Source organism: Chelonia mydas, chromosome 7, assembly GCF_015237465.2.
Source record: "Chelonia mydas isolate rCheMyd1 chromosome 7, rCheMyd1.pri.v2, whole genome shotgun sequence".
Classification (NCBI taxonomy): domain Eukaryota; kingdom Metazoa; phylum Chordata; order Testudines; family Cheloniidae; genus Chelonia; species Chelonia mydas.
Window position 1 is genome coordinate 18,292,109 of NC_057853.1, and position 27,950 is coordinate 18,320,058.

The 27,950-nt window shown below is 41.0% G+C and overlaps 1 protein-coding gene across 5 annotated transcripts; it reads right to left on the reverse strand.

Moving 5' to 3' along the window:
* Positions 1 to 220: 220 nt before the first annotated feature.
* Positions 221 to 27,926, reverse strand: LOC102929832. 5 transcript variants are annotated; one of them, XM_043551669.1, is made up of 15 exons: positions 27,829 to 27,926; positions 24,067 to 24,436; positions 22,433 to 22,512; positions 21,600 to 21,717; positions 18,925 to 19,049; positions 16,535 to 16,626; positions 14,982 to 15,058; positions 14,347 to 14,430; positions 10,757 to 10,827; positions 10,171 to 10,248; positions 7,251 to 7,311; positions 7,067 to 7,157; positions 5,956 to 6,035; positions 4,591 to 4,725; positions 221 to 623 (listed from the first exon to the last, which is right to left on the reverse strand). In XM_043551669.1, the coding sequence occupies exons 1-15, from the start codon at positions 27,831 to 27,833 to the stop codon at positions 450 to 452; spliced, it is 1,641 nt and encodes a 546-aa protein (XP_043407604.1). In that variant the 5' UTR covers positions 27,834 to 27,926; the 3' UTR covers positions 221 to 449. The 5 variants fall into 5 exon arrangements, with proteins under 5 accessions (XP_043407604.1, XP_043407603.1, XP_043407602.1 ...); XM_043551668.1 differs by having other exon boundaries at positions 16,535 to 16,608; positions 18,925 to 19,088; XM_043551667.1 differs by having other exon boundaries at positions 18,925 to 19,088.
* Between the last annotated feature and the right edge of the window lie 24 nt (positions 27,927 to 27,950).

A 27,950-nucleotide genomic window follows, 5' to 3' on the forward strand; every position in this document is an offset into this window, starting at 1 on the left:
AGAAGCAGTGTCATTTTTAATCCAGTCAATCATACTGAAATGCGTACCATCAGTAGATAATAGCTGCTATGACACTCCCAGCCAGAGGGTATTAATTATCTAGAAGAAACTTACTTCATGCTCCTTCACTTGTTGATAGGAGTTGGGTAGAAGAATGGTACAGATACCAATGGAGCGTGTGTACCAATCATTCAAAACCAGATGTCTGTCATAGAGGGAGTTAACATGAAGGAAAGAGTGTTTTTAATGATTTAAGAAATACAGGGAAAGACAGTTCCCTGAAAGTTTTCACCATTGTCGCCTACCCTAAAAATGAAGAAACTACAGGCCTGATTTAATACCGCCATCTTTCACAAGATTTTGTGGTCTGGAGATGGACCTTTTAGCCGCTTTAGTGGGTACTGACCAGTACCTTATAGCTTCACTGTTGACAGAAATTTGTGCACACGTCAGTTCTTACACCATGTGTAAAGCCCTTTGCTCATATAGGAATGTTGAAGCAGTTTGCGTTTCAATTCAATCTGTTGAACTGTGCTCTTTAAAGCTGCTTTGCGAAAAATCTGCCATTGTATCTCCTGCTGCAGCTGTTCCTTTAGCTCTGCCTCACTGGGATAGGAATGTTCCTGTGGCAAAGACATTAGGCTCTAATCAAAATCTCTCAAGCAGAATGCGTGGTGAAAACCTCCTCCCCATCTTCCTTTATGAAAAGGATTAATTTCCATTAAAATGAGTGTATAGTGAAAAAATGCGTAAGAATTCACTGAATTTTTTGTTGAATTTAGATGAGACTTTGTGACTTGTAGTTGCTTGTCAGAAGCCACACTTTAGAAGTCAAAACACTTATGAAAAACATTAAATATTCCATTAATCCATATTTCAATCTGCATGTTTGAAACAGTTATTTGTGTTGTTAGCTACATAAGTTATCCAATCAGGGTACCAAAAACAAGCCCACAAGACTTGTTATATAATGAGCTAACCACCAGCAAGTTTGAATGTTTGTCATGATCTAGTCCTACAGCAAAAACGTTGTAGAAATTTGAACTTCAAATAGACAAAATTCACTAAATATGTAAACAGAATATTCAGTCATCTAATTTTTTCCATTATAAATTTATATGCTGAAGGATCTATAAAGAAGGTAAAGTTTTGCTCTGAAACACTTTCCCTCAGTGAAACATTACAAGTTCTTAAATATATAAAGCCCTATATAGATTTTGTATTTTGCTATCACTTACCTAGTTTTGGCTGTTTTGAAATCAGCTACTGCAACTTCATACCTTTTGGAAAATGCACATTTTAACCCCGTGCATACTCAAGATGCTTAAATATTCTATTTATATAGAGCACCTTTCATCTGAAAGCTTTTACAAATCATATATTACAGCTGAGTGTACTGCTCCCATAAGAAATGCTGCAGATCATATTGTACTACACTAGCAGGAGGGGAAATATGGTCAAGGACAAAGGAGAAAACTCAAGATGTCATTCTATATAGATTCTTATACCATGCTCATCACCATAATATCTGAGCACTTTCCAGTAGCGCATTAAGCAACATGACTAACATCTATCATGTCCGCTCATCCTCCCAGGTGGAGAACCACGTGCACGTGGAGTGTCTTGGTTTGGTTGATTGGGGAGGTAAGTTGTGTCATGGGATCTCTAATGTTAACAGCAGATAGTGATCTGTTTTAAACAGGATACTACATGGAATCAGTTTATCCACCACAGAAAAAATGAAAAGGTTTGTTGACTATGTTTTCTCTCGGCATTTTAAAACCTGAGCTTTAGACTACATTGCCACTCACTTAGATTTAAAAGATCAAGTGACTGAAGTGCTGTTAAAGACCGAAACAGAAATCTACCCTTAAACAAAAATAAACAAAACACTAAAGATATATTTACAATTCCTCAGAGAGTTGGGCAATGTCCAACACCGGTTTGACTAGATCTTATTTCCAATCCACAATGAAGTATTAGCTGATTTTCTAAAACAGACGACCGTGCAACTTGCACAAGGAACAGCTGCAGGGAGTGCTAAATGAGCACCACAACTGCTGGGACAACATTTTCAAAATCAGGTGCCCAAAGAGTCTCCTGAATCCATATTCAGGTGCCTAACTAAGTGGGATGATTTTCAGAGGTGCTGTGTATCCTGCAGCTCCCAGTGAAGGCACCCATTTTTTAAAAGGCTACAGAGTTAAAAAAATAGTGGGCACCCTCCCTGGTAGCTGCAGAAAGGAAGAATGACCTAGTGGTTAGGGCACTAGCCTTGGAGTTAGGAGACCTGGGTTCCAGTCCCTGCTTCACCACAGACTTACTGTGTGACCTAGGGCAAGTCACTTAGCCTCTCTGTGCCTCAGTTCCCCATCAGTAAGAGGGGCATAACAGCATTTCCCTTCCTCAGAGGGCTATTACAAGGGTAATATATATTAAAGATTCGGAGGTTTCCTGATACTATGGTTTTGGGGGACCATATAAATACCTAAGATAGGGCAGATAGATTACATGAAAAAAACATTTTATACTAAGAAAAACACCTCCAAAAAATGGAGAAATTGTCAGTTGCACCCAGTTCTGGTACACAAGCAGATAGAACTATCATATGCATAAAGACTGTATCAGCAATCGGCCTAACCTCCGAGTTTTTCCTTTTCATGTTAGTCTAAAAAAAAAAATGGAATAAGTTATTCTTAATAACAGTAAGTTTAATTAAGATTTTGAATTCTGTAACCGAGAAAAAGATGACAAGGCCAAAACCCTGTTCTTAACTTAAAGGTTTGCCACAAACTGCTGCCCAAGCAACAGTTTAGTTTCACAAAAGTAGGTACAACTGCCAGGTATAACACTGTGTGAATGAATGCTGCCAAAACCTGTGTCATTTTCCAGAAGCTTCCTGGAGCAACTGAAACAAATGTGGGCTGCCGTCCATGTAACATTAGAGCCGGTCTGCTACCAAAATGCCTTGAAGATGGGAGGAAATTCCCAGGTTCTAAATTAGCCCAACACAGCTAGCTTTTCTCACACACTCATGTTTATCAGGAAATTGCCATCAGCTCAAACACCCAGTGTTCTCCCCGAGTCTAAATCCAGACTGAGGCTCCTTGCATGCAGAATGTAAAACCATGTTCTTTTGTTACTACATTGTTGAAGTTAATAAAAGGAGGCTAACACCAGATATTGGCATGTCACAATAACCATCCACTTTTCATAACAAAACTAGGCAGGTTTCCATTTCCTCCTAAATGAAAACAGCCTTTGTGGAAGACTCATTTAAAAAGGAAAAACTCAAACCAGACCTGACTGTAGGTTACATAATGGAAGATGCTTACACTCTTTTTGACAATTCTTCAACAAAAAAAACTTCAAAAACAGACTTCAACAAGAAACTGCAGAACTGGAATTAATTTGCAAACTGGACAACATCAAATTAGGCCTGAATAAAGACTGGGAGCGGATGGGTCCCGCTACTGATACTCTCACCTTCTTGTCAACTGTTGGAAATGGGTGACGCCCACCTTGATTGCATTGGCCTCATTAGCACTGACCCCCCCACTTGGTAAGGCAACTCCCATCTTTTCATGTACTATACACACACACACACTTTTTATATATTATATATACACACACACACACACACACACACACTGCTTACTGTACTTTTCACTCCATGCATCTGATGAAGTGGATTTTAGCCCATGAAAGCTTATGCCCAAATAAATGTGTTAGTCTCTAAGGCGCCACAAGGACTCCTCGTTGTTTTTGCTGATACAGACTAACATGGTTACCACTCTGAAACCTTACACTCTACAGTGCCCCATCCTTTGGATTTATTTTTATAGGACAAAACAATCTAGAGCTCATTATTTTGCTTACTCATTTAACAAGGCCATCCTCACCCTACTGTTGAAAATGCTATTAAACACTGTGTGCTTACAAATCAAGACTTTGGAAGTGACATTCTGTGCTATGTCGCTAAGACTCCCAGAGCTCACGGCTCCGCTGCTCATGGGAGAGACGGTTATGGTGGGTTTAAGCCACCTTTGCACCCTCTGGATCCTAGGCTGCAACAAGAGGCCTGTCTAGGTTATGGTATTCCACAGTGCTGCCCAGAATCTCTGTAGTGGTTGGTGGTCTGGGCCTCTAAGACAGCAGGACTAGCGAGGGGGTCCTCAGGAGGCAGCCTTATGCTGACTACCACAGTGCCTGTGGCAGGGGAATCCTTCCCCAGCTAGAAGCAGAGCTTTTAGGGCCCCTCTTACCCAGCATAAAGGGGTCGAAGGATGGGGGCGGGGTGATGAGGATCCCACCCTAGAATAAAATTTTACTTGTGGTTTATGATAATGTTGATTGGCTGTTTCTTTGCTGCTATGCTCATTCAAAGACTGTTAAATCAAGTAACTACTGCTATGTTCTGAATTACCTCTTTCTACCCCCTCAGATTTTTTGAAAGCACATTCATGATTTTAATGCCTAACATGATTCCACAACGTGTGCAATTGTGCAAACAGCACAAAGTATGGAGATGCAAAGCTAATCTAATTTAGTAAGGTTGGATAGTCATAAAACAAACAAATGTGTACTTACTTTTTTTCGCAGCCTCTGCAGAAGATCTTTGGAGGCATGATGCAGATAAAACTTCTTTGAGATCTTAAGACACTCAGCTCCATTGCTAACTACACACAAATTTGGCTGATCCTCAAAAAGAAAGTCTAACAGTCCCTTAAAGGTAAGAAAATTGAAATGAGCCAGACCTGTTAAAACCCACAATCCCGGCCTCTTGCCCCTATCCACTTTCAGCACAAGTCATGCTCATTACAATCTGTTCACTCAAATTCCCCTACCATTGCTGCAGTTCATCCTGATTACTGGTGGACCATGTTGTCTTTTTATTTGTAACAGTATTTTATTTATTATATTGCATTAGGAACCCAGAGGGCTTTGGCCAGAGCGGGTCAATATATTAATAAATGCACCGGGTGAAATTCAGGTCCCAATCATGTCAATGGGAGTTTTGTCATTGACTTCAATGGGGCCAGGATTTTATCCCTTAGGATCGTCTATCCTCCAACACACAATGCAGTTGTCTATCCTGGTGAGAGCTTGTGTCACTTCTGCAGTATGGTGTATACAGAAATATCATATAGAAGTGCATTTCACTAGAACACACGTGTCTGACTGAACAGGTGAATCTGCCACCAGCTTAACATAATAAATCTTAGAAACACAGAAATCAGATATCTAGTGTTACCGAATCTGCTCCCAACCAGTGAAAGACTATTCCCTAGTTTTGTCAAGCTCAGTTTTAAATGTTTTAACAGTGCAATCTTGAATAAGAATTGAATTGCAATTATGTCACACCTATATAATTGGAGAAATAATTCAAGGGAAACATTTTTTGCCATTACTTTGACCCCATCTACACAACTATAATCTTGGACTGTCCGAAGTTCTAGTTCAATTACAGAAGCATAGTACCATCCACAATACAAATTTTAACTATGTTGTAACATGGTCAGGGAACAAACATGATGTAACCACAACCCCGACGCAGGTATATTTAGAGTAGACAGGCCTTTGTTAAAAATTACTTCGAAGAAAATGCGCCTTGACTAGAACCATATTCTGTAAACTTAAATCCTATTTGTAAGTGTCCCAGCTCAATAGGATCAGAGATAAAATAAAGTAACAAGAAGATTTCCTAACATTTTGAAAGACTGATAAGGATGATTCAGAGAGTATATCTCTGTGATTGCAGCTCACGTAGACATACCTAAACTAGCTTTAATTTTGTTATCTTGAGTATCGGAGCAGTGAATCTCTGGCAGCACATTGTGATTGCTGTAAACCATGAATGGATAAAAGGACACCAGTGAGTGTAAGCTGAGTCACATGCGTTTTTTAATGGCAGCCAAGAAGGAAGGCATTTTTCTTTCAGTATGGTATACTCACAAACACAGATCCCTGCGGCAAGGTGTCTAGGGCAATGATCACAGGAGTGTCTGTCCTGCTTGTCAACAAAGATTGGTGAACTGGTTAAAAAAAAAAAAGCAAGAAAAAATTAACTTATTTAATTATAATATGTATGTACAAAAATCTGCATTTTTATCTTCTTTGGTTTTTAAACTATTTATTTACAATTAATGTAAATATATATAGATTATAGCAGCTGTGCCAGCCTCACACCCAGCATCTTTCCACCTCCCCCAATGCTGGGGCTGAATTGGCCCCCAGTGTAAATTAGAGTAATTATAAGGCTGCTTTAACTTGCAATGGCTGTGGAGTTATTAGCTGTTAGGACAATGGCTAATCCCCAGGAAAATGTCGCCTAGGAAATGGCTAATTTTCTAGGGTTTTAGGTGGTGCTCTGTCGGGGTTTAGGGCAGGATTCTAAAATGGAGCAAATCCCAATCTGCCCCCCAGAGCAGGTCAAAACAACACTGGCTAAAATGCCAACAGCCTCCCTAGAGGGGCTTACTGCTAAGGGGGGAAAAAAAAAAAAAGTCTAACACAGATAAGGTCCAAGAGTTTTAGCCTAGCAGGACTGGAAAAGTGAAAGTCCATTGGGTAGCAGTGAAACACTTCCAAACATTCACTTTAAGAAGAGACTCGCTATAACCAGGTTCCCTATATGCAGGTACCACTGCATTGTGTATATATCCTCTTCTCTGATATCTGCATGGCTGCAAAGGTAATGTAGTTAAAGTGGTACAACTTTTGTGTGTAGATGTGACCTACACTGGTACAGTGTGGATGCAGTTATATCAGTATAAAGGTGCTTATACCAGTATGGCTTATTCTCATGCAGGAAAGAAAATAAGCTTTATACTGGTACAACTGTGTCCACACTAGGGGTTGCACAAGTAAAACTACTTCATTTAAAAAAAAATTAAAAATCACCACCCCCCTAACAAAAATAGTTATACTGGTACAAAAATGGTACACAGACCATCCTTAGTATGGGAACTCAGATTGCTAGTGTTTACAAGCATACCTAGAGGAGAATTCAGTGGCTTATCTAACAACCTTGCTGAATATCATTAGGGTGTTTTGACATACTCACTGCCAGCTTCAGCTTGCATTATTCTGTTGGCGGGAGCTCTCTTGCTTAGGCAAGAGTCATCTTGAAAAATCTTCAGTACAGAACAACTTCCCTTTAAGTACATGAAAGGTAATTTAAAAATAACCATCACCCAACAGCACCTCCCCAGATCTCCAAGCTCCGTGCTGGCTTTGCAGATACTCACTTCTTTCACAATGTAAATCCATTCAGTCACATTACTGTTTCTCAGAACGACAGTTCCTCTTCTACAATAAAAACAAACAGATATAGAAAAAGCATGAGATTCTTAAGATTTCTTGTAGGTGTCCAAATTAAGGCTATTTTCCATGAGCACTGCATACATTCCTATTAAAAAGTCCATCGAGTTTAATGTCATGTTTTAAAAGAGTTCTTACCTATTTCAGTAAGGCTGAAAGAATTTTTTAAAAATCTTCTTGTTTTTATGTCTTTTGTTTACTTTTTGTATTTCACTCATCTTAGTCCAGGGAGCTAGTTTGATCTGATTAACATGCATTTCAACAGGCTTTAGGATCAGGCTCTCAGAGAACATAGTTATTTCAGTTGACCCTTTAGATTTTGAAAAGCTTTTTTATTGTTAATTGTTTATTGTTAATGTTTAGCCTGAACTACCCAACAGCTGCAAATATTAAAGTATTTCCTTATTACTCCAAAACTACAATGCAGTCAGCAGACTCTGATGCTGCTCCTGAAGTGCTGCAGCTTTGTCAGGCTCAGCTGTAGTTTAGCCTTTATGGCGACTTAAGGGCGCTCTGCACAAGAAGCCAAAAGGGGATGAATTGAGCTTCCTTGTTGCAGGACAGAGAGAGTACCCGCAACCTAGGTTGTTCTGGAAGTGGGGAGAGTCCTTCCCTGATCTGGAGAAGTCCAGTGAACACACATACTGGAGAATAAATGCATGACTCACTTTACATCACTTGTGCTACTGCTTTTGCCATGTCCATCTATTAAACTTGCCTGATAATATCAAATATTCCTGTGAGGGTGGCTGAGATTTCAGGGTCAGGTATTTGGAGGAATGAACTATTTTATTAAAATAATGCTTTTGAACTCTTTCACAAAGTATTCAGCATGGTTTGTACCTATGAAATGAGGAGCCAGCAAAATCAATTTTCCAATTTTATAAACAATTAACTAATATGCAGTTGGCAATTAACATTAAATCTCAGAGTTGTCAGGTCCAATGCAGGGTTTGATCCAATGCCCACTGAAGTCAATAGAAAGACTCACTGACTTCAGTGGTCATTTGATATGAACCTGTGACAGTCTGTATCCCTATGTCCACCCCTTTTTAGGTAGACTGTGATAAATTTTGTACAAACCGTGCCTTGTAAGCTATCATCTGAAAACTCATGATTTACTGATCTTTATTGTCCTGTTAAAATGTGTGGCAGTGTTGTATGTAAAGTTACAAGATTCTACTGTAAAAAGAAAAGGAATACTTGTGGCACCTTAGAGACTAACCAATTTATTTGAGCATAAGCTTTCGTGAGCTACAGCTCACTTCATCGGATGCATACTGTGGAAAGTATAGAAGATCTTTTTATACACACAAAGCACGAAAAAATGGGTGTTTACCACTACAAAAGGTTTTCTCTCTCCCACCCCACTCTCCTGCTGGTAACAGCTTATCTAAAGTGATCACTCTCCTTACAAAGTGTATGATAATCAAGGTGGGCCATTTCCAGCACAAATCCAAGGTTTAACAAGAACGTCTGAGAACTGTATGATGTTACTAAGACATATTCCAAATCTGGGGAAGTAGTCACAAACCAGTTCCTCAGACAAAAGGCTAACCAACGCCTGTGTCAGGTGTCAACAAAATCAAATGGACTATCACCTGTTTAAGCGGCCATTCTTTGGCAAGAAAAAAAGTGTAATGAGGAATTTATATCTTTGCAAGGTTGAGGATGAGGTTCCCATCCTCACAGACTTTCTGTCTCCTGAACCCCAGCTGGAGATGATTCTCAAAGGAGAGGAAAAAGTATAAAGAATGGAGAACAGAAGTCCCAAATCATCATTCCCTTCATTGCTACTCACAGCATCAACAATGTGTAAAGGACAAAGGAAGCATAATTGGACTGAGGAGGGATCCTGGCAGAAAGGAATTCAGCCAGTAAGATTTCTAAAACATGGTGAGAGACACTTTTGCTTTCAAATCATTTAGCTTGTTAAGTTAGGTACTAGTTGTGTTTTACCTTTTATTTCTTTGTAACCACTTCAGACTTATTTTTCATTACTTGTGATCACTTAAACAATCTTTCTGTTGTTAATAAACCTGTTTCATTGTTTTACTGAGATCAGTGTGCTTGGATTGAAGTGTTTGGGAAACTCCATTTGAGACAACAGGATGTGTGCATTTCATTTTCTTTTAATAAAATGACAGACTTTACATGAGCCTGTTGTGTTGTCCAAGACAAGGCTGGGTAATACAAGATGCACATTTCTGGGGGGAAGTCCGAGACTGGGAATTTACTGGTGTTGCTCTGCAGCGTAATAAAAGAGTGGCTGGCCGTAGCACTCATACAGTATGGCTGGGAGTAATTTACATGCTGGAAGCTGTGTAAAAGCAGAGCAGGAGTGCTTACTCTCACAGCGACACTGTAAAAGGCACCCCAAGTTGGGTAACCGAGGGGACGGAGCTGTTCAACAGTCCAGATTACACCCTGGGAAATGTCAGAGCCTTAGTCATCTATGGAGAGACAAATAATAACATTATAATACATTCTAGTTTTGCCAGAGATTTTTAGTGAGCACTTTAGTTCATCCTTATTTAGATACCAATCCTGCAACCACATCTGTGTCAGCTGACCCTGCATCATGCCGATCTCAGTTCTGCAGGTGCAAAGGAATAGGCCAAAGCAGATCCAACTGCAGGATCAGGGCCTCAAACTGCAAGTTCCTAGGGTCTAGGAACATGTCTTCAGTGGTCCCAGTCCTGAAAACATGTGCTACTGGGCATAGTGCTTACTACTGTGAATAACCACACTGCCAGAGTACTCATTTGTAAAGCAAAATCTAAAAGTTTTATAATAACAACTCCACTGGATAATGCTGGTTTTCTACACTGAATAAACTTTTCTTACCTGTAGTGACAGACAATGCATTTTCCAGGATTGTCTTCCAGCAGATTGATGGGCCAACCTTTAAAACAGTGCAGACTTCTAAGCAAATCAGAGAAAGAAATTGTGAGGACCATCACATCTATCGAAGTCCAATAGCATCCGTAATGTTAAAAGTTCACTGTATTCCTGTTCATTTTATGGAGGGATCAGCAAGACCAGTATATTGTTAAATTAAAAACTCTCAAACTATGCCAGAAAGTTAGTATGCCATTGTAACAAAAGAGACAGGACATTTAGTGGATAGTAAATGATTCATTATTACTAAAGATAATAGTACTTCTAATAATGCCTTCAACAAGAAGATCTCAGGTGTCAAAGCAGCAAGATTCACAACAATCCTGAGAGGAGTTATTGTGCCTATCTGCATATGGAAACACAGAGTAGTTAACTGACGCGTTCATGGAAACAATGTGAAAGAGTAGAAAAACAGTAAAAGGTCAAAAGGACTACAGTACTTTTCTGGTGATGAACACTCCCCCCCCCCCATTAACACCACAGCTGATTCACAGATGTGGTAATTGAAAAGTCTGAAGTTCTTCCATCCTACCTCAGAAACTGCATCTGCTCAGGATCTCCAAACACGTTTTTCCCACCAGACAGGAAAATCTTGCTGAAATCCTTTAAGAAAAGTATTAGTTAAAAACTATTTTAAAAACAGAAAAACCTCCCATTCGCCTATTCATAATCAAACTCTTTCTTCTCTTATCTTAAAGTGTTTCCCTAAGCACTAACGGATGAGAATGGTAGACAGCAATGTTACAAGGAACAGAACTAGGGCCCCAGAAGGAAGACAGCTTAACCAACATTTCCTTTGCAGAAGGCTCCCCCCCGATTCCTTTACAGTGCTTTTCCTCCTCTCACCCACACCTCATCTTGATGTTGAGAAGCATACATTTCTGTAACTCTCCAGGAATTATGATCTTGGCACCTTACTTGTATTATACGTGACATTATCATTCACTGCTTATTTTGTGTGTAGGATTTTCTATGGCATGGCAGTATCTGAGCATCTCACAAATATTAATGACTTAACCTTATAGCCTCCCTGCAAAGTAAGGAAAAGTTATCCTGAAACTGAAGCACACAGATTAAGGCTGGGATTGGCACCCAATTCCTACTGGAATTCATTGGGATTTGGGTGCTTCACTCCCTTAGGCTCCTTTGAAAATCTTCCAGTTTATGTGACTTGTCCGAGATATCAGAGTTAGTCTGTGGCAGACCTATGAAGAGAAGCAAATTTCCTGATTCTCACTCTAGTACCTTAACCACAATAATTACAAGACTATCCTTCTATCCTGCTCTGATTTATAATACAGTGACTGAGCCAAAGGGCAGCATTATCTATAGCTATTCCCCAGTAGAGTTCATGAGTACTTTGAACTTGACTGACCATAACACAACAGTCAGAGACATCTTACAGCAAATTCCAACACTGCGCTTCCCACTACGTGCACTCCTCCCACCCATTTTCCCACTTTTGATGCCATCCTGGACGCCTTGCTCTCTGGATTCAAATCCCTCTTGAATGCTCATGTCTTCCATGAGGTTTTTCCAACAATAATCAACGAAGGACAGAAGAACAAAACAAAACTCTTTTTAAAAGTGAAGTTATCTACCATTCTAATCCAAAAATGGCACCTTCATCTGGTCTAGTCTATGTACCTAGACTAGACTGTCAATCTCTGATTTAGATTAGAAACTCTTCAGGGCAAGGACCTGTTTTTCCCAACATATGTGCGGTACCACAGTGCCAATATTCTGTGCATATGCAGTAAATGATTATCTGCTTTGTGGTGAAGCAGAGAAACAGCCCACCAGCATGGAAGGGGTTAAAGAGAGCCTTTGGGCCCTGCTAGTCCTGGCCTGTTATACCTGCAGCCAGTGCCAGGCTGGTGGGGAGAGGAGGAGGAGGAGGAGGAGGAGGGAGTGTGGCTCAATTCAAGGCTGACTGGCAAAGAGGTAGGAGCTAGTTGCCTCCCTACCTGAGGGAAGGATCACTAGCCTGCCAGCCACGGCAGCCAGAAGGAACTGTCTTCCTGGCCAAAAGGGGCAAAGAAGGAGGCCTACCAGCACCCAGCCTAAAAGGAACCCAGGTGACTGAAGCACGGACACCTTGTGGGGGTTCCAACCCCACCAAACTTACAGCTGCCCCACCCGGAGGAACCTTGGACTGCACCAGGATGCTGCCCAAGGTCCAGCAGGGGGCACTTCTAGAGACAAGCCATCACAGGAACTTGGACTCTAGGTCCATGCAGCAAATTGAAGGGGCAACAGTAGGAAGTAGCCCAGGGCAGTGGACATAGACTCCCCTCTGGGAGCTCCCCTACTCAGGGGTTGACTTACACAGGGTCCTGGGCTGGGACCTGATAGAGTGGGAGGGCCTGGGTCCTCTTACTGCCCTGCCTTAAAGACTGAGGCACAACAACCACAGAAGCAGGGGGCAGGAAGTCAAGCACTCAAACCACTAGGCCAATGGTCCCCAAACTTTACACAGTTGTGCCCCCCCCCCCTTCCCCTGTCCACACCCTTCCCAAGCCAGGATCGAAAGCAGGGCCGTGGCTTCCAGAGAGGGGAAGTGTGGATAGGGGTAAGGGGGCCACTGCCAGGGGCCAAGGCTGGGGGTGGGCTGGGAGCAGAGCTGCAGCCAGAGGGCCAAGGCTGGGGGGCAGCGCTGAGGCCGGGGTCATTACTGGAGCTGGGGCTGGGGACAAGGCTGGGGCCGGAAACGGAGCTTTGGCCAGGTCCTGAGTCTGGGGGAGAGGCTGGGGCTGGGAGCGGAAGCCGTGGCCAGGCCGTGGTCAGGTGCCAGGGCTGGGGGGAGGAGAGGAAGGGGCTGGGGCCAGGAGTGGAGCCAGGGCTGGGGGTGGGGCTAGGGGCAGAGCGGGGCTGGGTGGCGCTCTCTTCTCCCCCCCATTGGGGGATGGCCCAGGCTCTGCCGCGCCCCCCGAAAATGTTCCTCCGCGCCCCCTTAGGGGGACATGCCCCACAGTTTGGGGACCACTGCACTAGGCCGCCTGGCCCTTCAAGCCTCCTGTTACATGCTTACTTACGGATATCAAGGCCTACATTTATAGAGAAAAATACTTGTGTATATGCATACCCAATATGTGCATGCAGTCACCGACACTGCACTCAAAAACTGCACACACACAAACAACCAAGTTCATATGTGACCAGTTAATTGGATGTACAGTCAAGAAACTTTATTTTAGTCTACCTCATGCTCCATTTTCAGATGTGGATAAGTAGCAAATGCTTGGTTCAAATTCACCCTTGATGTAACTCCACTGAAGTCACTGCAGTTACACCAGAGATTAATTTGGCCCGCTGTGTTTTAAAGTCCCTGCATCCTGTTACTGTATAGCAGAACTACAGGTGGAATCTTCAAAGATTTGGAGGGGAAAATCTCCCAATTGTTGAACTGTCAGAATCTGGTGACTCTCATGGAATTTCTAGCACTTCCGGTTTCCAGTCAAGCTAGGAATACCATAAGAACAACTCCCCTGGTGGTGTTTTGGCTTTGCCATGAGCCTCTTCCATTCCCAGCCAAAACCCAGAAGTGCAAGAGTGCACAAGAATGGCAAAAAGAAATGTCATTCAAACTGTTCCAATCTGCCAAAAAAGGATGGGTCTAAATTCTGAACCAAGAACCTAGGGAATTCTTACTTCATCCAGACTGGTTCAGTCATTGCTGCATAAACATGGTTTATTGACCTCACATTGTGTTTGCATTCACATGATCAACTGTGTGATCCCGTGAATCTGACGCACACAACACCAATGTAAAGCATCTGATTATATAACATGGAGGTGAACATGCTCCACTTTTACCCCAGGCAGTTTTATAGTAGGTTTGTAGCAACTTGATCATCCATCAAATGCAGATGGAACAAATTTTTGAAGGATGATATGTAAAAACAGCCATCAGTGGAGGAACTTTTGCTGCACATCAAAATCATATTTATACAGCAGTGTCTTTGAACAAAGGCGGCCAAATTCTGACCCTTGATTATTCCCACACAACACTGCTGCAACTCAGTAGGGGTAGCCTGGCTGTAACTGTGGGCAGAAACAATGCGCTTACATATGTTTGACTAATAAACATTTTTATTTGTCATAAATGTAAGAAATATTTACCTCTCGGTCAATACAGAGAAACTCAGCTGGTTCCTGAATAATAACTGTTGTCTGCCAGTAGTCACCATTTATAATCTCTCTATCCTAAAAATAATAATTAAAAGGGTGGGATGGAAAGAGGAAAAGTGTATAATTTTAAAATATCTATACAATTTTTAATCACTCTTTAATTTCAAATCTTCTCTCTCCCCTATGTCTATATTTATCTAGAGAACAGAGAATATGTTTTGTGGTATTGAAAATAAATCAGCAGATAATAAAAGGTCACACATTAATAAAAAAAGTCATCTTATTTATACAGGACTCTATATCCCACAAGACAGACATCTCTCCAACATTGAAACACAGATGGAGTGCAGAATAATAGCCAACTGGTGCACAGACTGCAGCACTGCAGTACTAGCAAGTAGAAATGTTGCCCAAGGTCACTTGGTCAAACCTCAACTCTCAGGAAAAGTGTGTGGAATTTTTAATTACCACAAGTGTTCGGGAATTCAATTTTGTGTCTCTTCTGTGTGACACATACAGTAAATTGCATGAAACTCAATTTATCGACCGTGCAAAAATAACGGGGTGACTCAACCCTATCTTGCGTTGATGTATTTCAACACCTAGTGCACTGCTTTGTAACTCACCCCAAATGCATCCCCTCGACTAAAGAACCAGGCAGGCTTTACTTGGCCACTGTCACTGTTCCTCTTGATAACTGTTGCTACAAGGTAAACAACATCACAAATCAGCTGTTAAATTGTAAAACAAATAGGGGCTTCTTGTGCAAACAAGTAAGCATTTTTTCTAGACCCCTTGTGAATGTGATGTGAGGCTCTTTTAAGTATGAAAAATATACGTATCATTATCCTGCTTGTTGTGAGCTTCAACGGGATATTTTCAAGCAGTTTGAATCCAAAATGTATGTTTTGCAGAAAACAAATGTAGGGAGTGGAAGGTAGGTTTACAAAACATGAAAAATGACAGGGACACAGCATTACTGTTTGCTTGTAAACTTTACATGATCACACAGACTCTGACTCTTTTGAAGGGTACAAAAGGTCTGGAACATTTCCTGTAGCGCAGACTGGTATTAAGAGCTTAGAGAATTATTTATGTAGCACAGGCATTTCCCGGACACTACCAAATACGCAGCTGAGAAGTCTCTAAAGTGCGTGGCAAATGTTTCAGATGGCACAACATGTTGCCCAGGAGACAGGAGCCTAAACTCAGATCCTCTGAGATGTGTACTGATCTGATACAAAATTCCTCCTGGAACTACTGTTTTTATAAACAAAAATAATACTCAAATATGGAAGGTACATGTCTGTTTCATTGTTTCTACTAGGTGTTAGCAAATTACTATTACGTGCAGAAGATATGCTGCATAACTACTCACATTACAGTGTGAGAAAATAGATGTATTTAAAACAGGACTAGTGCTCTACTCCTTCCATTAACACATGCACCTGCACTCAAACGCACAATTTCTGTCTGGTTTAGTGAATGTTAACCTATGTGTAATTAGGGGAGAACAGATCACCAGAACAAATTACTGGATCCCTAATTCCAGCTAATGTGGCAAAACTTTCCTGCCAGGAGGCCAAATCTTGTGAGAAACAGAGCACCATAGTGCTCATCACCTCACAAGATCAGGCTCACTGTACTGCAGTTTGGAATTCAAAGGAACAGAGCCATGAGTTTTCAAGAGGCAGAGAATAAAATAAATGTAAACAAAGAAACCGGTTTGAAATTCTAAGGGATTACACTGAAGATAGGTTTAAATCCTTCTCTCTGTCAGACATGAGAATTCTGGAGGAATTATCTTTGGGCAATATTTGTCTAATTTTTGGTTTTCTTTAACAACAACAACAAAATACTGATGCCTTATCTATTTTTGAAAGAGGCAAGGAAGCTTAATATCACTGCTAATCAAAGGTCTCTATCCACCAGTGCAGCAATCCCTGACTGAAGTCAAAAAACAAGGCTTCCCCTAAATAAGATTATTGTGCTATCTGCCAACACCACTGAAGTTCATTTTAAAATGCTGTAAAACATTCAAAAGGCCTCTTGTAAAGAGAGTCTTAAGTAGAGGAAACACTGTACACCCTTCACATAAATAAACTGAACCTTAATTTAATTTGTCTCCCCGAGGCACAGCAATAAAGATCACCTATTTTTTTAATAGATTACTACCTACCAGATCCTGAGAGACAGATATAGAAGGAGTGTGGTGTGTAGCCCTGTTGGATCATCACTTGGCAGGATTCATACCTAGAAAGGACAGATTCCCTGAACAATAAAGAGTTTAACAGTGTTGCTATAGTTTCAAGCTGTTCTGAACATCTTGCATCTTCAAAGTCTTAAGTACATTGCTAAATCACAGACCCACATCATCTTCTCCTTTTGTTTTACATACTGTGGTCTATTGGAAAGAGCACTGGCTGGTGACTCAGAAGACCTGGATTCTATTCCCAGCTCTGCTACTGGCCTGCGAGGTGACCCTGGATAAATCACTGTCACTTCACTTCTCTGTGCCTCAGTTTCCCATCACTAAATTGAATATAACTTCCTTTGAGATCTATGGATATAAGAGCTAGATACTATAATTATTACTACTAGGGTTCCCACTTTTGCTAACACTGGTGGAGCTGCAGCCATGGCAGGAAAAGTGCTAGTATAAGTAAGGCCTGGTTGGGAGATGTAACACATTTTATTTCCAAATTCCTGCCCCCAAAAAGGCAGATTTTCATCTATACTGTCACACAAACACATTGGATAGTATAAATGCTTGTACATAGAAGTTCAAGGTGCGAAATGTGAATGCAGTTTTGGATCCTGATTTGAACATACCAAAAGTTCAGGGCTGTTGTAATAATTGGGCCTACATATTTATCCTAATTGTGAGCTCAACAGTGAAAACAGAGTGAAAGTTCATCAAGTGTCACAGTAACCTATGAGAACAAATGCGGAATGGAAAAGGTGCAAAGGCAAGACAGAAAGACACAAAAAGGCCTAGTGATACAATGCAAGGACTGTGTTAAGATCATGCTTGGTAAACAAGAAAAGTCGGAGAACAAAAATCAATGACCCAAAATTGGCATGTTGGAAATTAGGCCTAATTAGTGGACAAAATTGGTGGCTATTCCACCCATCATTACCTTTTGGAGTCCCTAAAGAAAGAGACTGCAGGGAGAAAAACTGGCTAGTGGAGCAAGCTTTACCATCATGGCTGCCATTGCCTCTGTCTTCTGACACCCCAGGCCTTCGTCATCCAGATCCTGAGACATTTCCAGACCAGGCCAGAGAGAGGGACCCATCTGACACTGCTACCTCTACCAGTTCTGGCTAAATCCCAGACACTACCGGGGGGGGCTTCAGAAAAAAAATGCTCCCCTACCCCTTGTGTGTTTTCCTTCCCTTATTTCTTCTCTTTCCTATCCCTCTTTTTTGTTTTCCTTCTGTCTAATAAGAGTCTAGCTTAACCAGTCAAAATTGTGTATTTTGCAACATTGTTGTGAGCCTGTGACCAGAAAGGAAACTAAAAGCAGCACCCTAAACAGCTCAATGCTGGTACAAGTTTGCCAGGTCTCAGAGTGGCAGATCAGACCATGCTGTGTTTCAGCAGTGAAAAGTGTAAGTCAACACCAGAGACAGAAGCTGCATTTCCTATCTTTGCTATTCCTTTCTCTCCCCTTTTGTGTGTGTGTCTGTCTTGTTGCGTCTTCTTAGGAAACTGGATTGGACTTTAACAATAACAACACTCCAGCCCTTCTCAACTAACATCTCTTTTCTCCCCAAAAGAACAGTTATTACCACCTTTGATACCATCTGCAATAGTGGTTCTCAAACTAGGGAAAGCCCCTGGTGGGCCGGGTCGGTTTGTTTACCTGCCGTGTCCGCAGGTTCAGCCAATCACTGCTCCCACTGGCTGCAGTTCGCCGCTCCAGGCCAACGGGGGCTGCAGGAAGGGTGGCCAGCACATCCCTCGGCCCACACCACTTCCTGCAGCCCCCATTGGCCTGGAGTGGCAAACCACGGCCAGTGGGAGCTGCGATCAGCTGAACCTGTGGACGCGGCAGGTAAACAAGAGGCGGCCCTAGTTTGAGAGCCACTGATCTAAAAGACTGTCAAATGGGGAAGGGTCTTTTAAAAACCCTCTCCACCTGAAGCGAAAGGGGACAAAAATGTTAAAATTAAAGCCTTACTTAATATTTTACATTTCAAATGCTTTAGCTGCTTTTCCTCCTTTTCTGTATCTTTGTGGTAGTGTAAATCATGCTATCTGGGACACCTTGGTGCTTGTCACTGGCACATGACACATTAGTCACAGGAAAGACCCTATACAAGATCACAAGTTATTGTAAAAATAAAACTAGTTTAGCAATTTTCTTGCCTTTATTCCACGTCAGCACTATAGTGTTTATCGTCCTACACAAACTGGTTAGATGTCAGCCCATACAGTAACTCATACAATTGCTGCCTCTGATCTGCTGTCCTAAACACTGACCTGTTTTGCCTGTACAGCAGAGCTGACTGTGACCTGACCAATTCAATCTCTCTCCCCATAGGATTTATCCTCCTTATTACCTTGAATACCATGCAGCCTTTGCCACCTTCTTCTGAATCATTGTGGAGTAATTTCCAAAGGCCTTCACGGGCTGCAGAGTGACGAGTATGTAGCTGATGTCCTTCTCACTTCGCTCCTGAGGACACTGACGAAGAATATGTATGGCACGCTCAGAAATCCTTGACTTCAAGAAGGGAAAGTCAATTATTTTAAAGCAACCAGTATGGTTCCTCTCTACACAGATGCTGTTTGGTGTCAACAAATTGCTATATTGGAGTCCGGTCCAGAGTATTGTGGTAATAATAAGAATACCTAGTTCTTATATAGTACTTTTCATCAGCAGGTCTCTAAGTGCTTTACAAAGAAGGTCAGTAGTAGTATCCCCAATTTACAGACTGGGCAACTGAGGCATGGGAGGGGCGTGAAGTGACTTGCCCACGGTCACCCAGCAGGCCAATGGCAGGGCTAGGAATAGAATCTAGGTCTCCTGAGCTGTGCTCCAATGGTAAATTGATAGATTAAGGATATTTTATATCCATTAGTGGACCATTATTTGATAGTGTTATGTTCACGACAAGTTTGTGAGCAATGAAGATTAGCAAGACTGACTAAACTGCATTAATGCTTGACTGTGATAGTCATTAACTTCAATGTCAATCACACTTCTCTTCTGCTCTCAGCAGAATGTCATTTTAATCAACCAGTTTCAACACATTAATTCATTCTATAGGCCTCAACCAATTAAGTTAAAGGGAGTGCTTAAGGGCATATAGACATTGCATTAGTGTGTGCAACTCCCATTCATGTTAATGTGAATTGCATACACAGAGGGAAGAAAAGGACTCAGAATTGTGATAAAGTAGGAGTTGCAAGCCTGGATCAAGGGCAGCAAATGGTTGTAACTGCATGATCCTAGGAATCAAACACTCCATCTCTCATGAAGAACCAGGTGAAAAGTATAGCCTGTTAATTAGTAGGTGACTATAAAGCCAAGTAATTATTTTAGACTTATCATCATTAGGGGTATGAGCACAGGTTCTGGGATTTGTAATAGCTTTTATTTCCCCTCCCACGGGATTTAGTAATGCTTCAAAAAGCCATTTACATAGCAGCAAAAATATATAATCTCATCTCCTTGGAGTATTTCATTTCCTGGATAGTGAAGATACCCTGAGAACACTAGAACTTGCATTATTATGGACACATAAATGGTTCCCCAAGGGGAGCAAAAAAGCATATGAAAAACAAACAAATACTATGTGACTTGGGTTTACTAAATAAATAAATAAATAAATAGGTTCACCCATACGGCTGTGAAATCTGAAGCACAAGTTATTCTAAATTACAAACCTTGCAAATAATCTACACCATGCTGCACATTCAAGGCCAGATTTTTCAGGCAGTTTTGGCACATAGGCACAGATCCTCAAAAGCACGTTTACATGTGCCATCATGATAACTTCACACCTGGCTGGAATAAATGCATGCAAAAATGAGGCACATTTGACACAATTAAACTGACTCTGGCCTTTACGGCTTTGTTCAGATGGTATTTTAGCCATTTAAGAATGAATTTCCAAAAGACAAGCTGTTCATCTGCCTCACACTGAATATAAACATGCACTTTTTATCCTCCTCAGAAAAGCTCAAATGGTTCACAGTTCACTATAGCATACATCAGATTTGCAGCATAATTTAAAGCACATTTGACAATTTCCCACCTACATGTGTAGTATATGCCACTGCACATTGCAGGTAGGAAAGAGCACTGGTGTGGAAGCAGGAATGCCAGAAAACTTATTTTCCAAGTTTCATGCAAAAAAGAATGAAAACGTAAATGGCAAAAAGATGAGCCGCTGCAATAAAACTGATGAAACAACAGCTTTATGCTTGTTGATATCAAGAGCCTGCATCAAGGCTCCCAACCAGAACAGAGAGAATGACTGAACTTTAATTAAATTGCAACTGTTTGATTGAAACACCAGTGAGGATTCAGCCACATTGGATTTTACACATAAGCACTAGCTTCTAACATACCGTTCCTAACGCTGCTTATGGTCTCATTAAAAGGGGTTACTGAAGCTGAAATGCAAACTTAACAATTCACAATAAATTTGCAATTGAACCTTTTTCATTTGGAGTATTAAGGCCTAGTCTACACTGGAAAGTTTTGCCTGTGTAAGCAAAATGTACTATTTCAACAAAAGCACTTTTATACTGGAATAAGTGCATCTCCACTAGCACCAACTCAGCACTAGAAACCGTTCTCTGGTGTAGCTACCAGGCAACCCCTTCTAGTACAGACATCTTATACTGGCAAAAAAACCCAACAACCCTGCTTTTGCCAGGATAACTTATACTAGTTCCTTGACCAAATAAGCTATACTGGCAAAAGCACTTTTATGTCAGTTTAACTGCATCTACATATACGTTTTTACCAGTATAGAAATGTTGTAAAGAAATCAAACCCCTCACCAACTAACAGAAAAGCAAACGTTTCTAGTGTGATATGGCCTAAATCAGCTTCTTAATAGCCCTAGGGCTATATGTTTTTGTCCAGGCATTACATTCAAATGAACAGACCCTGAGATCACCCTTGTGTCAGTACATATGCAACTGATTAGGTTGGCTTCATTGATAATTATTTAGGCTGGAGAACTTGGACCTAGAGATGGTAACTCTTCTCTCTCCCTACCTGTTTTTGAGCCCTGAATAGTGTCACATCAAAGAGGATATCTCCCTTAGACTGTTCCATGTGGTTTGATTGGGATTTCCATCGCTTGACTCTCTCAATCTCATAGTTGAGGTTGGCTCTAACCAAAAAGACACACACTTGTTAGCGCAAAATCTTTCAGCTAATTAAAGACAATTTTAAGGCTTACAATTCTTGTCCACATCCAAACCTAAGTGTGGGTCTATGAATTACCAAGTGTATGAAAGTATGGAAATTAAGTTTATTAATTGTGTCTTAAATGACCAATTTAAATGGCTAACACTAGGCCCAGCCTGCAAACCCATACACATAGTCTTCAATAGTTTTGTTACTGTCGATAGGCCAACCTGCGTAAGTGAGTATTTGAAAGATTGGGCCCTCAGTTATTTTTATAACTGTGACATCTCATCACTATACAAAACAAAAACTTCTCCTTTTCTCACTTGGCTGTAATTTTTGGAGCTGTAAATCTTCTGATCATTTACGCGTAAATGAAGTAAACAAAATTCAGACAAATATGCAAAAAGGGTATGACAACTCATGAAGGTAATACCCAATAAGCTCTGAAAAATCCATAGATTGTAACTAAATAACAACACATCCATATTCTATGGTGTCACATAACTTTCATTTACCTGCTCCAAAGTTAACCCAAAATTTCAGACTATAATTGTACATTATGTATAACTGAAACAGAAGTGTTTACGTACTAAGTACAAAGTGCTCAGATACCATGGTAATGGATGTGATATAAGTAGATATAAGCTTTAGTAGAATAGAACAAAATGTATTACAAACAAATATTCATTACTCACAGTAGATGGTGCTCTCTGTAAAGTAAGCAAAGCATAACAATGCTTTTAGCAGCTTTCTGAAATCTGAACAGAAGATTTGGCTGAAAGAAGAAAGTAACCAATAGCCAGTTACTCATTACCAGTTCCAGTGATTGTTAGTTACACAATAAGTATCATTTAAAACATCTTAGTGCTGAAGAATGCTTTTCATACTTGAAATGCCTTATTAAAGCCATTCAGATAAAGGATTCATGTTTCCATGCAAAAGTGCATTTATTTTTCTGTTATACTGTAAGTTGAAGTGTCAGAACTGCAGGTCTACAAAACTGTACGACGACTCATTGTCTCTTCTCAAGTCTTTTAGAGGAACCTAGCAATTACAATCTCAAAACAGGCCCAAGATCCCATATAGCCTGACAGCCTGTTTCTGACCAATATCAGATGCTTCAGAGAAAACCTTGATAACCAGGCAATACTGTCCATGAGGAAAATTCTTCTTTATCCCAGTCCTGTAATCAGTTTATGCTCTGAAGTATGAGGACTGATTGCCCTTGAAATGTTATCCTAGTTTGAAAAAACCCTACTCCTTTTGGGACAAATCTGAATCCCTAAAGGCAAGAAAGATCATAAACACAATCATGGTCCTACTGCACAAGGAAGTGGGGAATTGGCAGGAACACAGAGAAACTGTGCAGGGTGGTTCAGCACTATTGTGTGTCAGTTTTCTGCAAAGCAGTGCAGCGGGGGCACTTTGAGTGCCCAATAGGTGCATAACTACATAAATCCACTGGTCAAACACTTCAGCAGGGGTACAGAAGAGCCACAGCAGCTGCTACCACAGCCTCTGTTAAATAAAACTTTGAAACACCTCCTGAAAAACACCAAAAATCATTTGACTAGGGACTAGATTTTCTTTTCATCCTGCCCTCATTCTTTACTACTTAGGAAGTTTACATAGAAATAGGATGTTGGTTTCTTGAGTCCTTCTGCCCCTGCTGCTTATTCCTCACCCTGTGACATTATAATCGGATCCACAGCTCCCAACTGAAATGTCATAAGCAGAAGATTATGGGCCAGATTCTCCTTTCATATACACCAGTGTAAATCAGGAATAGCTCCATTAAAGTCAATAGTCACATTAGTTTGAGATCAGAATCAGTTCTACATTGAGTGAGGAATGAGTGGCAGCAGCAGCAGATGACTGGTTAGGAGCAAAAAGCCCTCCTTCATGCAGCCATTCCCTTTAACAGAAGACAGAGAAAAGTGAAATACTGGATATATGTCTCTAACAAGAAGTTAGTTCTGAGTTTTCCACATGGTTTAAGTCTATAATTAAAAGGTCAGATTTTCATCAAGATCAACTTCTAATGTTGAACCTTATGTAAAACTGCCAGATGCCCTGACATGAAAGCCTCTTCAATTTATATCACACAATTTTCACCATTGTCTTGTTATAATCTGCTGTCAGTTTTTCTGCCAAAAAAAAAAATCAAATCTATTTTTGATTACATATATATGAAATTGCTTCCTCAGTACAAAGACAAGAGCCAAATTAATTTCTGGTGGAAGCCCATTGATGTTAATAGAGTTATACCAAGGTTAAATTTGGTCCTGTCAGTCAGTCCCATATAAAACTATTTCCTGCTAGTCCTCACCTTAAAGCATGCCTGGTCTTCTTGGGCAGAGGACATGATGTGCTGCAGAGACTGGGAAAGTGCACATCTGCTGTCTCCTTTGCCTTTAGGAATTCTGAACTTTTTCCCCAACTTCGCTTTTGTCAGTTTCACCCTTTCCAGAGCCAGTGATCCTGTGAGATTTCCCCTTCGGAGGATTCCATCAGTGAATTTGGATCCATGCAGAAGTTTCCCAGGGGGAAGGCAGCCACACACAGCAGGACTCGGACCAAAGATTAGGTTTCTTCTGTGATTCCTCCCGTTTCTCCCATTTGCAGAATCTTTCCCCAGAGCCTGGAGCGAGGCTAGGATGCTGGCTTTCCTTGTCTCTGTGTCTAGTAGCATCTTGCTGCTGGAAATAAAAGACACACAAATGCACACCAATAGCCTATTGACAAATTACCTAGTTTTAAGAGTTTAGTTGCTACAAAAGCCATGGCATTTTTCATGTGTGTGTGTTTGTTTGGGGGGACGAGGGGGACATAAATATAAGCCAAAAAATATGCAAAGTCTCCTCCACTAAGGAAATTAATACAATAAATATTCCTTCTCCCCCAACAGTAAATAAAGAGATTACTGCTAAAGATAACAGCAAAAGAGAGAATGAGGCTCATAAATAAATAAAAACTGCTATCAAATTTCCAAATCCTAAATGTGGGAGGTCCAAATTGAAATAAGTTAGTTAATAAATGTTGCAAAGGGAACTGTCAAATGTAGCTAATAAGAACCTGCCTCACTTATCTACTGGGAGAGATATGGAAGGAGAGCTAGAAATAAAGCATGCCTCTTTCAGTTACTAATCCGTGCTCCATTGCCCAGTTAACTCATACAAACAGACAACAGACATAGCTGGTCTTAAAAAGCTCTGATTTACATTGTCCAATAAGGAGGGGAGAAAGGCGGATCTTCAGAAGTTTTGTTTCTGTTGCTTTGAAAGTTACAGCTCAGTATCCAGGGAAATGCAGTTGACAGGGATGTGATATATGGACCTTCTGAGAAGGACCCACTCCCTCATGGGAGAGTACAGCACAGTGCATTTGGAAAAAGGACTTTGAAGACTTCTCTCCACCATACGCATCGATTACGACAAACACATTTTGACTCATCATGCCCACATACCCTTCCTTACGCAGTAGAATTTTCATACCTAACCACATACACAAATCTACCCACTCCTACATACACATCTTTTCATCCACTTGTTTCATACACCATATATACACCTATCAGACACAGACCCATCCAAAGTAAACACCACACATGTGCACTCCCAGACACCTCACATTTACAAAAACATATTCATTCCATAAAACACAAATATACACTCAAAAAGAAAAGGAGTCCTTGTGGCACCTTAGAGACTAACAAATTTATTTGAGCATAAGCTTTCGTGAGCTACAGCTCACTTCATCGGATGCATTCAGTGGAAAATACAGTGGGGAGATTAATATACACAGAGAACATGAAACAATGGGTGTTATCATACACACTGTAAGGAGAGTGATCACTTAAGATGAGCTAATACCAGCAGGAGAGCGGGGAGGGGGGGAAGAAAACCTTTTGTAGTGATAATCAAGGTGGGCCATTTCTAGCAGTTGACAAGAACATTTGAGGAACAGTGGGGGGGGGGAGGAGGAATAAACATGGGGAAATAGTTTTACTTTGTGTAATGTGGGTCATTATGATAACACCCATTGTTTCATGTTCTCTGTGTATATAAATCTCCCCACTGTATTTTCCACTGAATGCATCCGATGAAGTGAGCTGTAGCTCACGAAAGCTTATGCTCAAATAAATTTGTTAGTCTATAAGGTGCCACAAGTACTCCTTTTCTTTTTGCGAATACAGACTAACATGGCTGCTACTCTGAAACCTGTCAAATATACACTCAGAATTTTTCAGTAGTGCCTCCCCTATGGAGCTCTGCTGTAATCAAAACAGGAGGTGTCCTGTAATTTTTATAGTGAATTTTTATTTGTAAAACTATTAAAATATGACTAAGTAGAGGGCCTGATTCTTCTCTAGAGCAGTGGCTCTCAACCTTTCCAGACTACTGTACCCCATTCAGGTACTGTACTATCTTTCATAGCCCAAGTTCACTTCACTTAAAAACTACTTGCTTACAAAATCACACACAAAAATACAAAACTGTCACAGCACACTATTACTGAGAAAATTACTTACTTTCTCATTTTTACCATATAATTATAAAATAAATCAATTGCAATATAAATATTGTGCTTACATTTCACTGTATAGTATATAGAGCAGTATAAACAAGTCATTGTCTGTATGAAATTGTAATTTGTACTGATTGCTAGTGCTTTTTATGTAGCCTGTTGTAAAACTAGGCAAATATCTAGATGAGTTGATGTATCCCCTGGAAGACCTCTGCATACCCCTGACTGAGAACCACTGCTAGAGAGACCAATTATTTTTACTGTTTCCATTCAAAAAGCATGTATGATGCTCCTCCCCTTTTCTCTCTCACACAGACATTTCTTGATATTACAAGGAATAGCTCCCTGAACTCCAGGGATCCTGAGGGAAAAAAATATTCTATGCGACTATGTAATTAAAAGCTACCATAATGCAGATGCACAAGAGGCAATTAAAATTGCACAGAAACCTAAATTCTGGCATTTCCTAACTCTCAGGGGGTTCACTTTGCAATGTAAATAATATTCTTTGAACACAGATTTGTAACGTCATGTCATTTCATACATCCTTTCCAATACTTAGCAATCATTTCAACAAGGCTTTTCCAAACTGCAGTTGACACCACAGTGATAAGGAAAATTTCCACTGCACAATTTGAATTTTAATGTTGCATTTTAGCGAGACAAGGTGGGTGAGGTCTTTTATTGAACCAACATCAGTTGGTGAGAGACAAGCTTTTGATTTATACAGAGCTCTTCATCAGATCTGGGAAAGGTACTCTTACCACCACAGCTAAATATAAGGTAGAACATATTCACAGACCTGAATAGCTCTGTGTAGCGGGAAAGCTTGTCTCTCTCACCAACAGAAGCTGGTCCAATAAGAGATATTACCTAACACACCTAGTCACTCTCATATCCTGAGACCAACAAGGCTACAAGAATTCTGCATACAAAAGTGTTGCTTTTTGGCAGACTATAGCAGATTATGCTACTGTTACATTTCTATTGTAAGTTTCATAGCACTAGTGAAACTTAAGGATCCAGAAAAACAAGTATAGATGAAGTGAGCTGTAGCTCATGAAAGCTTGTGCTCAAATAAATTGGTTAGTCTCTAAGGTGCCACAAGTACTCCTTTTCTTTTTAAGTATAGAATCGTAACAGGAGGCTCACAATGAAATTAAGGCCTAGTTTTGTAAAGCCTTGCAAAAGACACATCCAGCTACTACAAACGCCCAGTAGCTGAACACCCACGAAATGAGGATTTATATTACACCTATAGACACCCAGCTTTGCAACAGCATCCGAAGCATCGGCACTGCTTTGGTAACATAGGGAGACCACCAAGAAAGGGGAATTTTTATAGTACGCAAGACCCAAATTACACAGGGCTTTTTGGCTCACAACCAGCCCCCCAAGTGGAACCTGGAACCAGCTGGGGGCCGGTGTAACGCAAGGTGGAGCACGCCCATCACCCACCCCACAGCCTCACATGTTACCAGCCAAGGTCCCCCACCCTGGGCCAAAGGGCGGGTGGAAATGCTGAGTATGGCGCAGCCACCCCCACCCGCACCCGCACCCGCACCTCATTTTGTACAGTGGGGCCCCTCCCCTCCTCGGCGCTGGGGAGGATCAGACCATGTGCTACTGTCTGATCCTCCTCAGCCCCTGGCCCGTGCTCAGCCTCTGCCTGCCCCGCCCTCGTTT

Coding starts and splice junctions, on each gene's coding strand:
- LOC102929832 (XM_043551667.1), bottom strand. Junction 16,627..18,924: donor AAGGCTGCATGGTATTCAAG/GTAATAAGGAGG, acceptor TTTATTGTTCAG/GGAATCTGTCCTTTCTAGGT. Junction 4,726..5,955: donor TGCCGCAGGGATCTGTGTTT/GTGAGTATACCA, acceptor CTTACCTTTAAG/GGACTGTTAGACTTTCTTTT.